Source organism: Asterias amurensis, chromosome 14, assembly GCF_032118995.1.
Source record: "Asterias amurensis chromosome 14, ASM3211899v1".
In the NCBI taxonomy this organism is placed as follows: Eukaryota; Metazoa; Echinodermata; class Asteroidea; order Forcipulatida; family Asteriidae; genus Asterias; species Asterias amurensis.
In genome coordinates this window covers 18,999,022-19,012,185 of record NC_092661.1, presented here as the reverse complement: position 1 = coordinate 19,012,185, position 13,164 = coordinate 18,999,022, and the positions used below count along the sequence as shown (strand labels likewise).

Sequence of the window (13,164 nt, the reverse complement as noted above, 5' to 3'; positions counted from 1 at the left end):
TGTCGTAATAAATGTAAGGGGATAGATTAATATAACAGGTCCAGGGCGACAGGTGGAGAAGAGCTACGTGTGGTAAATTGATCCTTAAAGAGATTGTATAACTATGGGGTTTATAATAATGTAGTAAATCATTGTCTGTTGAAAATATCACAGAGTTGCGACATAATGGAGGGTGGTGAAGTAAAGGTTTGCCGTAACACCATGTAATGATAATCTCTAAATGAGTTGGGGTGGTTCTGAATTGAATTGTTGGTTTCAACTTGACGTTTCAATCTGATCGTCTTTTGGAGGGTGGTCACATGGTTGCTGGACGCCATTTTGGGTCCAAATATAGTACAAGGCAATGTGCAGTCTAGTCTGGCACCCCATGTACGCATATGCAATTGTTTGGACCAAAACTTGCCTCTCTCTCAATACACAGCTCTGAGCCACTCATGGGAATGTGAAATGGAACACAAACTTGAACAAAGTTTCAGTTTTCTTGAAATAAATTATCATTTAAAAAAAAGCATTATTGTTTTTTTTATATATTAAAAACAAACACTTCAATTATTTCATTTGATACCCAAAGCCACATGGTCATTGGCAACACAAATAAATGCATATTGTGGTATCCATGGCAGCTACCCTTAGTCACAAAGTTGATGAGATGTTACAACATTTGCATGAGGGGTAAGAAACTATGAACCGAGACCCACCAAAACTCCCTGAAAATTTAAACTGCTTCAGAATCATTGGTGAAAAAACCTTAAACGAACAAAAACAGAAACTTGCAATCCAATCAAACCCACTGTACAAACTAATACAGCCGTTATCAGTTCACAAAGCTACAGATTCTGTTTTGGAATCTGCACTGAGAATTTGCAATGATAGGGTCTCAATAATAATAGCTTTGAGTTTATTTAGTTTTTGCTCTAACTCTGCTATGAGTTTATTACCCTTCATTTAAACTGTGTCGCCATTTTAAAAAAAAGAAGTGACTTAATACATTCCAGTGTATTTTCTGGCAGGCAAGACACATTAACACTAGTCAGTCATTTGTGAAATTGCCACATAAAATTAAGAATAGAATAAAAGATAAAAATTAAAAAGGGACAGCAAATTAGTTTTGAGAGTTACATCCTTTCTAAAATAAAAATTTCAAAATTAAATTTTGCTATTTCGATAGTTTTTAAGTTTGTTATGTCTCTGGCCAGCTTCAATGTGTGTACACATTCATGCCTATGGCAAGCAAGTTCAAGTTCTGTGCCTCTTTTTTATATCACAGATCACATGGTCTATACCAGGAGAATTGTGAAGAACAGCTATAAATCTTGAAACTATCAGACGAAAAGAAGTAAAAACCTTTTTGATGGTTTGATCTCACTAATAAAAATATTCTAATCAGCATTAAATTATCTGACGCTTGACATCAACAGATGTTTGATAGGGATTCATGTTGTTATCACGGTCTGCTAGTCAAGCGTAGGAACTCATCGCCCGTTGGGACGGAAAAAGCAATGAAGTTAACATATTCTGCTACAAAGTTACATTCAACTTCTGTCTGTTTGTACTATTTAAGTTTGTCTTATTTCAGAGTTATAACAACTTCAGCTTTTTCCTGATAAGTCAAGTACTCATATTCTTATGTGTTAATTAAAGGCAAGATAAACTATTGGTAATTGTCAAAGACCAGCATTCACACTTGGTGTATTCCAACATGATAACAGACCTATAAAGATTTGGACTCAATAGGTCATCAAGATGAAAGAAAATATTAAGAAAAAACACCCTTGTTGCAGATAACGATGTACTTCCAGACACCTGCGAAAGGCTACACGCCTGAAGCCTTTCTTAGAAACAAAATGGTGTAAAAATTACCCGTTTCTCTTCTTTTAAAGGCAGTCAACAAACAAACCTGCTTAGCACAGAAAAATATTGTTAGGCAGAAACAGGTTACCACCCAGACTGAATGCTGTTTATACTGTTAAGACTGGTGCCCTATTATTAATTTGCTCAACAAAAGAATTTGCTTTGCAATATTTTCTTGTTAAAACCTTTTTAAGTGGGGCATAATGTCTAACATGGTAACAAACAATATGTTTTTATATGTTTTGTTTCAGGCAAGTTGGCAACAAATGTATTAATTTCCGAGGTGCCTTAATGGGTTTTCTCCTTCAATGCCGAATGCAAAAAACACTCTATAAATTAGTAACATACCATGAAGTTCATTAGTTATTAATGTAAACTGGTTACGCTCATGGCCGCCCACATCTATGTGGGTTCAACTGAAAGAACACTACACTATGAAGTAGGTCATTGCTTCATGGTTGATGCGGTTTATAAAACAGGTTTCTACGTAGTTGCGTCAAGCACATGCTATTAGTTCCGAGCAAGTGCTTATTATGAGCATGGTATGAGGGTGATCTCCACAAAACAGTTTAAGAATGGGGCATGAGGTTACGTATATAGGGTATTATGTCAATGCAGACTGGTTCCGTTCCGGTCATACTGTATTCATGTATTATGGTTAAACGACTTTCAAAATAGTGGATGAGGACTGTTGCATTGACATACAAAATGTTCCTGGAACATAATGCAAAGAAATCTGTCCCAACACGGGGATATTTTGTGAGAGGTAGCTTATTATGATGCGAGAGGACTTTTATATTATCTGCTAAAGACATGGCTTTGGTTCTGGCTGAGGCCATGTCAGCCATTTTGAAGCCAATTTAAAAACCACAAACAAAGAGTAGATCTCTTAAGTACTTGTCATTAAGGCTTTTTGATTTACATGTACTTATTCACACCCGATACAAACAGGGTTACATACATACATAGAGTTGTAATTGCTTTATCTCATTAATGTTCAGTCAATGAAGGACATGTTCATGCCATGTTTCTGCTTTTAATGCGTGTAAACTGTGGCTGACAACTACATTGTTAATCTGAAACAATGCCGGAAATGATGGTTCCAAGGCAATGATATATTGAAACTCAGTTTCTTTTTTAGAGTCATATCCTTATTGCTGATGAATTGGCAAATTGCCCAAGGATGCGACTGAAATACCAAATACATCTTGAGTGGCATATGCAGTATACTCTGTGAACTACAATTAGCAAGACATTCAAATGTTTTCTATGCCATTTGAATGCCAAGGTCGTTGAATGAGGATGAATAATCAGGCAATGAAACTCAGAGGGGGGGGGGGGTGGTGCAATAATAAATAAAGAGGCAGGGTTATAAATGAGCTCCATGTTTTGCAATTTGCCGGTTGATATGATCTAAATGAAAAGGTCTGTGCTTCTGTTTCAAGGACTGAGAAAGATAACAACAACAACAAGTCTAACATGTTATCTAGGTTAGGGAGGTAGCCGGTACAATCATGGTTGGAGAAATAGCATTCACGAGGGTTCTTATTTTTTGTTTGTTATTGATGCATCTAATCTGTACACACTAAATAGAGTGTACAGAATTCCACCTTCAAAATTAACGGACAATTCAATAACATTTTCTACAACCATTTGACAAATAACAGCAAATGAGTTTATGAAATATATATTCCACTTTTAGGCATGCTGTTAACAAAGTTGACTGTATGCTGCTGCTACTGATAATGTAGCCAGAACATCCAACGTTTGTGGATCACTGGGTTTGTAAGACCAGTAGCTGTAGTTACCCTTAGAAACCAGTCTAATTTGGTTGTAGTGCTAAAAAGTATCAATATCTAACCAATAGAGGGCGCACTTTCATTTTAACAGTAGGCTACTTCAATACCACAATGTCCACTTAGCAAATGCAACATTCTTGTTCATATTATTATCAACAGCTAAAGTCAACAAATGCCTCAAGATACAGATAGAATATACTTGAATCTCTTCTAATATTAAACCCCTCAAAAACCACAAGTACCCACTTCAAATCCTAGGTAAAACGAAACGCCTAACCCTATATCACACATGCTAGGCAATATTATAGTTTTTCCTATTATGATATCCTTATTTCTGTTCAAGTAATTGTCAACATCCATCACTACCTGCGCATGCAAAAGATAAATATATAGCCCTGCAAATATGAAAATTTTATCATTTGAAATTCCTCTTTATCTAAGAGGTTGTTGAGGTCCGTCAACAATGCGTTCGAGACTCCCAATCTTCTACCTAGAATAAGTTGAAAGGCATCGGCTGTCAAAATTGTGTGTCATGCCAGGTACCTCTGAGTTTGTTACAGTGTAAATAAACAAAATAACTTTCACTGATGAAAATATCAGGGTCCGAATTTCAAACTTACAAATGGTACATATTTTAAAATGGAGTCTGCTGCTATTTTGTAACCTACCTGTACCAGCGATGACGCCTTCCTTGTAGCTATGAAGACACAGAATGGATGAGGATGTCCTCTGGATAACTTGAGCTGGCTCACTATAAGAATGGCAAAATATATTGTAAAGAAAATTCCGTAAGAACCAAATATTTATTCATTTTACAAAGAAATAGCGTTAGATTTCACTAAATATATTCACAAGACAATATAATTATCTATTACAAACTGCTTTAAGTGTAAACTTATATCAAGTTTTAACGACTACTTAATCACAAAATACAGATGTGTTGCAAAAATAATCAATTACAATAACTGTGGGAGTTTTTCAAACTGCTGTGTGAAACAGAAAGAGCCGAGTATATTACCTGTGATTTCTGATATCCATTATGTGTAGAGTACCATCTTGACTTCCAGCAATAACAAACTCACTGGAGAGGAATGTGCAACAATTGAAGGCTGAGGATCCTTTTACATGGAAGACCTAAACAAAACATCAATAAAACAAAAATAAAATATAAAAGCAACCAGGGTATTTATGGAGATTTAGGACCAGTGCTTTAGCTAGTCTATTAACACCCCTTGTCCTGAGGTCTTTATCCAGTGTTAAAGACCAAGCACAACACTTTATTCAGATTCACTGGTTTAAATGGTGTCAACATTTAATGCAATCAAAATGACAATAAAGTTGACATTAACATTAAATATTAAGGAAAATGTATATGGAAAATTAAGACTACAGCAAGCAGTATTTGATACCTTCTTCCTGCTTTGTAATCCAACGCCTATTAAATCTCCACCTTCAGTTGCTATCAAAAGTAACTTCCCTGCAGTACCAACTTCCTCATCAGCTGCAAGATAAACAAATAAATACATCATTAAAACAGTTATACGCCCATTTCAAATTCAACAGTCAAATTAACTGGACCCACCTACCTTCTAAGCTAAAAATAAGCAGGATACCAGTCAATAATTGTACAAGTTATATAGGAATTTGGCTGGCAACTTTTTTTTGGTAGCATAATTTGTTTTGCTAAACTACTTTTTGTGTCTAAGCAGCTTTAGGAAATTGGGCCCAGGTGACTTAAGTTGTGAAAATACGGTGGCTTTTTTATCCAAGAAATCAATGCTGTATTCTGCTGACACCTTCACATGTGACTTTGATTGTATCTTACTTTATAATTTTTGCCAAAAGATCAGCGCCGTACGTTGAAATAAAACCAACAAGAAACCTACTTTCAAAGAACAAAGTTTTAGACCTGTTATTTCTAGCATATCATAAACCACCAATGGCCAATCAGTTTCTATAAAATCAATACATATTGAATAACAGATTATGATAATACTGCAAAAAACAAAGTTTCATCTTACATGGGGGATGCTCAGGACTTCCTAAATCAACAGAATTACAGACTTGAGAGATGGCGCAGGAGTTGATGATGTCAGTTCCCTGGTAGAGAATCCCTAAGCATTTGGAGTTACCACAATTCCACAATCTTGCTGTACCATCACGAGAGCTGGTGACCACATTACGCCCTCTGTCTACTATAGCAGTACAGGTCACACCTACATGGGAGGAAAAAATTCGGTAAAAGATCAGGGGGTCGATTTCACAAAGAATTAGGACTAGTCCTAACTTAGGACTAGTCTTAGGAGATAAAAACTTAAGGCTTGTCCTAAGTTAGGACAAGTAACTTGTTCTTCTCGAGATAAGACTAGTCTTAACTCTTTGTGAAATCCACCCCAGGGACAGATTTAAGGGCTCCACTTATTGCAGAATTATGCACCTATAGGCCCTTTTCAAATCCACGGCTTTGGTTCAGACTAGCTTGGCCCCGTGGTTGCTTTGACAAATGCGCATGTTTTGCGTGAGCGCTCAGGGCTTTAGACAACAGGACGGAGCCTGGAGCTGAATCCAAAGCATCAGTGTAATGGTAAAAGCCAAATAATAGCACTCTCTGTGTTACTCCAACTTACCCCCAGTGTGTCCCCTTATGGTTACTGGGCAGCTTCCATCTTCAGCCGACCACACCTTGATTTGTAGGTCAAGTCCACCAGTCAAGACGACCACACCCGAGGGGAAGAACCGACATGTGCTGACCTCACCGGCATGACCTTTCAACTCTCTCTGAACCAAAGAAATCAAAGAAAGTTGACAAAAAAGAAGAAAATCTCACTTTAATCCAAGACAAATGAAAGAGACATGGCCCAGCCAGGACCCAATGTCATGGCTCTGCTAACCGCATAATTCTGTTCTTACTTACAAGGGTGTGCTTTGCAGAGCCCCGTAAGCGCAGAATTCTGAGATAAGCAGAGCCATGAACAAGGACCCATGTTTCTGAAAACAGTTTGTGGAATCAATTCAGATCTATTGCTGTACATAATTTTAACATGATAGTCATAATCACGTCAAGCTCCTAAACAGATACGCTCTTTAAAGTATCTCCACGAGCTCATTTCACTCAAATAATCTGGTGTGGTTTTAACATCTTCTACTTTAAATGTTAGTTCAACCAAGATTGAGAACCTCTTGCTCTGTTCAGCGTGCTTTTGCCAAGGCTGCACATGCTATTAGAACAAGCTCACTGCCACACGATGTCAAACAACCTCTTTGAACATCTCCAAGAGAGAATTGAAATCCCATTTGTTTCGCTAGGTTTTTCTGTTCAGTTGTTCTGAAAATGACTTTTGTGTCCCTCTAATGCTTTCTGTAAAAACCTAGAACGGTGATAAAAATATATTATCAATGAATATTATTGGTTTTGATGATGTGCTATGAACACATATAACCAAACGCAAACCCCCTTTGTTTCAATGTGCATTTTGTCCCTACTTACTCGCACAGTGCCATCTGATGTTTGCCAGATTCTCAAGACATCGTACGAGTCTGAAGACACTCCCAGGCCACCACCAGAAGAAACATCAATGCTGATCACCTATCATATCAAATACCATGAAAAAATATCATGATTTTTATCAACAGTTTTGACCAAACTCATCAGCAGGCAAGGGGGTGTCGGTATAAGCCTTTATGAAGTATGGCGGACGTGATATGAGTGTACTGTTTGGTTTGGGTGTATACACACAAATTTACCCAAACCTTATAGTGTTGTAGCATTGTGTCCGCCATACGTCAAAAAGGCTTATTATAAGTCGTTGAATTGCACTTCCCAAAGTCAAATTTTGCAAACAAATAATAATGAGCTTTATAGGCCTATGAACCCTGTATTTTTTGTTTTCATCATCTCCATTTTTGTAGTTCTCTGTATACCTTAAGTATACACAGATCACTGATAAATAAAGGTACCAGTCTAATTCCCATCCAGCCTCAGTTTCACTGTAATTTCTCTGCTCCTCCATCCATCAAAGTCATTTCAACTCTACTAAGTAAGCTAACATGCCTAGCTTCTATAACAAGCCAGTTTGGTTCGGTGAAACAACAATGATCCATCAAATTCGTGGAAGAACTAAAAAAATGATTCTGTAGGAATTTGCTACTGAATATTAAAGGAACACGTTGCCTTGGATCGGTCGAGTTGGTCTTTGAAAAGGGTTTTGTGACCGTTTGTTATAGAATGCATATGGTTAGAAAGATGATGTAAAAGTAGAATACAATGATCTACACAAATATGCCTCTAAATTGCGTGGTTTTCTTTTTACCTCGTCCAATAACACGGTCGGCCATTTATGGGGGTCAACATTTTGACTCCCATAAATGGCCGACGGTGATAGTTCGCGACGTAAAATAAAAACCGTGCAATTTTGAGTGATACTTGTGTGGATCATTATATTCTACTTTTAAAACATCTTTCTAAACATATACATTTCATAACAAACGGTTTCAAACGCTTTTTATAGACCAACTCGTCCGATCCAAGGCAACGTGTTCCTTTAAGAGAGGTAAAAGGATATAAAGCCCAATACTTACTCCTTTTTTATGGATGTTTGCAAACTCAGTGCTTGGTGCAATGAATTTAGTGGTGATCGATTTCTCCGGATAAGAAATACTTATTGCTCTCTGTGAAATAGGAATAAAAAGATAACAAGGTGAATTAAAAATAACCTTCAACAAAGAGTTATGACCCTTGATTTAGTCTTTATTCCTAGATTTAACCGAGTCATCGCGTCCGTATTGGACTTTCTCGCTTGGTTAAACTGATCTGGTCAATCGTCCTGGGCACCTTTGGCTCGGTTAATTTACCCACTCGGGTCTAGTCTTGGCCCAAGACGATGGTGCTTGATTCTGGATAGTATACCACGCGCGGTTGAATCGCCAAAGCGCGCCCGCCACGGTATGATTTAGTTACGTGGACGGCTCGAAATCTAGACTACACTCTGCAAGCTACCATCGTCTTGGCAATCCTGCAGCGCTGTGTTAACTTTTTCATTGTTTTCTTCTACAGCTTTCTGTAGAACCAATCAGCGTGCGATCGTTGTAATAAATTAACATAATGTATTAGTTGACCCCGGGGTCATTCATGTTATGATTACACGGCATTGGCAGTTCAATGTTTGTCGTGGAGGAAAAATCGTAAGAAAATAGGAAATATTCACGATTATGAATGCTAAAGATGAACAAGTGAGCCGAAGCTATATTGATCTGCTATCTAGATGGCAATTAATGAACGACTATGTCACAATATACCAGCTAGTGCCCTCTCTGCGGACGGTCTGGTTTTGCGATAAACTCCGCCAGTTCTCGTGTGCTTCGTCTGCTGCATGCAGGCAGCAGTTGGACCATGGAGGTAGGATGTCCGGGTGTGAATAAACTATAGGGAACTAGAGCATGATACCACATACGACCAACGTTTGCAACTGAGCAAGTCATGGATCCCAAGTCATTATGTAACTGTCAGTGTCACAAAGTGGTGAGTGGAGAGAATCTTGTTTATATTGATCGAATCTGTATAGAATTAGAAAACGTAAAGTCATACATTTGTAAGTAGTCATTGTTTGTCATGTTTGAATACTTCAAAACTTGTTATTCATGTAGGTAGACCTCCTTCCTGCTAAATAGCAGTGCTATTTCATCATGCGAAGCACAATTTTCTTGTGTCTCACTTATGGAAGGGCAGCTCGTAAAAGTATTGCCTCACCAAAATCCACTTCGCATTCGCATTCGAAGGAAGTATGAGCCTACTCCTTGGTTTTGTTTCGGTTTGGAACGAACATAGCCCAGCTTTATGTGAGATTGGATTTGTCTGACTCGAGTCACCAACACTTCAATGCACACAGATACATATCCCTCGATTTGAAAATGGCTCATTGGCTGACATTTTTTTTTTAACTTACATTTTTCTTCTGTGCACAAGCAATTAACACTTGTTTGCAATTGCTATAGTTGGGTTGATTGATGATCGTAACCCTCGCTGGTCAACGGTTTAATATTAATAATCAAAACAGATATACATTTTACATTAAGCTTGATGCAGAACAAGTTTAGCACAATGAGACCCAATATAATCACTGAACTTATTCTATGATTTGTATTTGTTTCATTCTTCTGATAGGGCACATTTCCAGGAGAGGAGTCTGCTTTTAGAGAACTGCTGCATGCCCACCTTGGGAGTACTGATACTTTTTAGGCCTCGTCTTGTCAGATGAATGGGTAGTCGACTGCTCTGCAATTAAGGAATGGAGTTCTTGATTCAAGAGAGACAAATCTGTGACAGAATCAAGATTCAAGCGTATATAATTGTGGAAGAGATATTTTGCTGTTTTGCAGAGGAAGTCTCAAGAGAAAAGGAAAAGATGGAACATCATATTAACTGTCAATCAAGAAAGACGTATGTGAAGAACTGTACTCTACATTTTGCTGCAAAGTTCCACCACTGTATCACAATTTATTGTCAACATGTATCATACCATACCAATACAGAGATTGACTTTCAAGACGAGTTTACATAGCTTTTTCAACACTGTGGGAACTGTGTGCATACTCTTAGCAACCGATGCTTTTGGACTGGGGTTGATGTTTGTCATTATTTTGAACACCAAGATGAAAATGTACAACTAAGTGGAAGAGTTGGGCGAGATGAGCAACATGGTCTTTCAACTGCCTATCTAAGACACAGAGAATCAGATAAAAACTGCATTGCACCCCACAATGTAGAAGAGTGGTCGTAGGCTCAGCCGCTCACACAAGTACATAGTACAAACAGTATTGTGTATAACTGCTGTGATACCTGTGCACTTTAAATGCTGCTGTGGGAAAGCCTGTGATTGGCGACTAGTGGTACGCACTACGATTGATGTCGAAATCGCAACTAGTTATTGCTTAGTCGAGTTGCGACTGCCATTATTCACCTACTCCGTAAATCGAGCCACCACAACAACTAAAATAGTTGCGACTATTCCTGCTTGCTGAAAAAATTGTGTCCCTCACAGTCACGACTTTTCATGACAACATAATTTACCTATGAAACACAACCAGACATCAGTAAGCCTGGGCCACTAGTGTAAGTTACTACTCGACTAGTCACACCTCAAAAAGTCATGACTACGACACTAGTCACGACTTGTTTGCCGCAGGGGCAATATGGTAAATTTCGTGCTTAGAGGATTGAAGGATTGTCACTGGTGTCACTGACTGTGTTTCGTAAAGAAATTATGTTGCCATGAATAGTCGTGAGCGATACAATAGACAGTTCACCATACAGGAAGTTGTTACTATTTTTGTAGTACACGATTATTCAATTAGGAATTAAAAAAAGTAGTCGCAACACGACTAGTGATTTTAATAATCTCGACTGTGCGACAAGTTTGACACTGTGTCGCACTAGTCACCCAGCCCTAGACATAAAGTGACACAATCCTTAAATCCTTTCAGCGTGAGTTTTACTCTATTGCACCTGCAGCAAATAATACGTCGCAATGCATTTTGGGGCATGAAAAATGACAAGTGTGTTGAAGTTGCGACTATTTGAGGCACGAATAGTTGAGAAGCAAATTTCACTAGTCGCTCAGGCTTTAATTGTGGGGTATCGTTGTTACGATAGCCTGTTTACAAACCTGATCATTTTAATAGCCACTGTTCTGTGAAGAATTTGTGTTTGGCAATAAAGAAATCAATTTTATGAACAAGTAATTTGTGTTGGCCTTTATTTAGAAATAATTTTAATTAAACTGTATCAATTGTTTTTAGACACAATACATCATTGTTAATTATAACATACTATTAGGTATTCATGTGATTGTGACACAATTAGTAGCCCTAAAGTTTAATACATGTGCAAAGTCATATGAGTCGATGCCTGAACGACAATTAAATTGTACATGTACAGTGAATAGTGTTTGCTGTAGTAAAACTACTATATACGGTAGTATCATGGAGGTTTCTACCTCCATGTGAGTATAATCATGGAGGTACCTCCATGGTATAATATATGCACTGCGGGTAGTTCGTCTGTCTGTGGTTCATGTGATCTGCCCACGACAAATCATTCGGGAAGTATAAAACCATAAAACAAACACGACACGTAACGAAGATGCAAGCATTTTGTTTCTTAATTCCTCCTTAGTCAGTTTTCTCTTAGACATTCTGTAGTCAGCTATTCTTCAGAATAACGACAATAATTATTATTTGGTTTTCTGGGAAAAGGGGATGTAGAATTTAAATCCCTGCATTGCGTTCTTTATGGCTAGGCAAACCATACTGTATCACTCGTTCGTCCCGAACGTCCGACCGTGGCCCGACTTCATTTCATACTGTTGGGCGCTGCCATGTTGTTCACATATTGAATATGCATTACACAACCTTGACAACGGCCTTATTTACATAATACGGCAACGCCCACAGTGCACGCAGCACTGCAGGATTGCCAAGACGATGGTAGCTTGCAGAGTGTAGTCTAGATTTCGAGCCGTCCACGTAACTAAATCATACCGTGGCGGGCGCGCTTTGGCGATTCAACCGCGCGTGGTATACTATCCAGAATCAAGCACCATCGTCTTGGGCCAAGACTAACTCGGGTCTGGTAAGTTACCTGGGAGGAAAACTTCCTGGGCTGTTCGCATTGGACTTAAAATGGGTAAGTTACCCATTGGCTCGGTTAGTTTACCAAAATTATGTCCAGTGCGAACAGGGCTTAAGGTACTTTGTGGCAGTCTGTGGTAGCAATTTACTGAAGGGTTTCAACATCTCTTATTAGCTGATGTGAAGTATGCAAACTCACAGTGGATCTTTGCAAGCTAACTAAGATCTACTTTGAATGTGCGTACTGTATGTGAGTCTTTTGCAAAGAGTTATATACCTTAGTAACATCTAGGACTCTGAATCCTTCTGAAGCCACGATTTGAGGGATTCCTTTATTGTCAAGTCCATGAGACTTCAGCTCACCTTGGATGCTATTCTCACCTGGCAAAGATATAACAGAAATATTTCATCATTCTTTCTTTTCGATAACAACTTATATTAGAATAAAAACTTTGTAGGAGGGGGCTTACCAGTTTAGCAGTGCATTGGTGTAAAAAAACCTACCTTAAATATAAAAACCCAAAACTTTGTTACATCTCCAAAATTTCAAAACTTACCCGGTGTTTTGCACATCACCCAAGCTTGGCCTTCACTGCGCCTAAAACAAAAAATATGAAAATGAACATCATATTTAATGCAATACCACTTTGCAATGATGCAATGGCGTAACTGGACACTTTCATTGAACGGGGGGGGGGGGTATGTGGGGTCAAATAAAGTGGGAAGAGTGCGGATTTCGTTGTATCAAAACATTCTTGTATATTTTTTATTTAGGTTCCTGTTTACTCTGAGTGACTCAAGCTAGCTGAGTAGCCAGTCAGCCTAATTTCAGTTTAGGCTAGAGTTTAACACCTTACTTTTTTTTTTTTTTATTCTGTGCACTGTTCGA

The 13,164-nt window shown here is 38.2% G+C and overlaps 1 protein-coding gene and 1 long non-coding RNA gene across 2 annotated transcripts in view; one reads left to right on the top strand and one right to left on the bottom strand.

Annotated features, from left to right (window-relative positions):
- LOC139947166 (proteasomal ATPase-associated factor 1-like) overlaps window positions 1–13,164 on the bottom strand; it is a 52,733-nt gene that overhangs the window by 37,810 nt on the left and 1,759 nt on the right. Inside the window, exons 2-10 of the mRNA XM_071945028.1 lie at window positions 12,833–12,873; window positions 12,553–12,656; window positions 8,229–8,318; window positions 7,138–7,236; window positions 6,278–6,428; window positions 5,672–5,866; window positions 5,060–5,151; window positions 4,669–4,784; window positions 4,319–4,401 (exon numbers count right to left, since the gene is read on the bottom strand). Coding sequence (XP_071801129.1) covers window positions 4,319–4,401; window positions 4,669–4,784; window positions 5,060–5,151; window positions 5,672–5,866; window positions 6,278–6,428; window positions 7,138–7,236; window positions 8,229–8,318; window positions 12,553–12,656; window positions 12,833–12,873 — 971 coding nt within the window. The remainder of the gene's footprint in view (window positions 1–4,318; window positions 4,402–4,668; window positions 4,785–5,059; window positions 5,152–5,671; window positions 5,867–6,277; window positions 6,429–7,137; window positions 7,237–8,228; window positions 8,319–12,552; window positions 12,657–12,832; window positions 12,874–13,164) is intronic.
- On the top strand, window positions 8,800–11,387 carry LOC139947056 (uncharacterized). The gene is made up of 2 exons (XR_011787307.1): window positions 8,800–9,168; window positions 9,811–11,387. It is a non-coding gene; the product is annotated as an uncharacterized lncRNA (long non-coding RNA).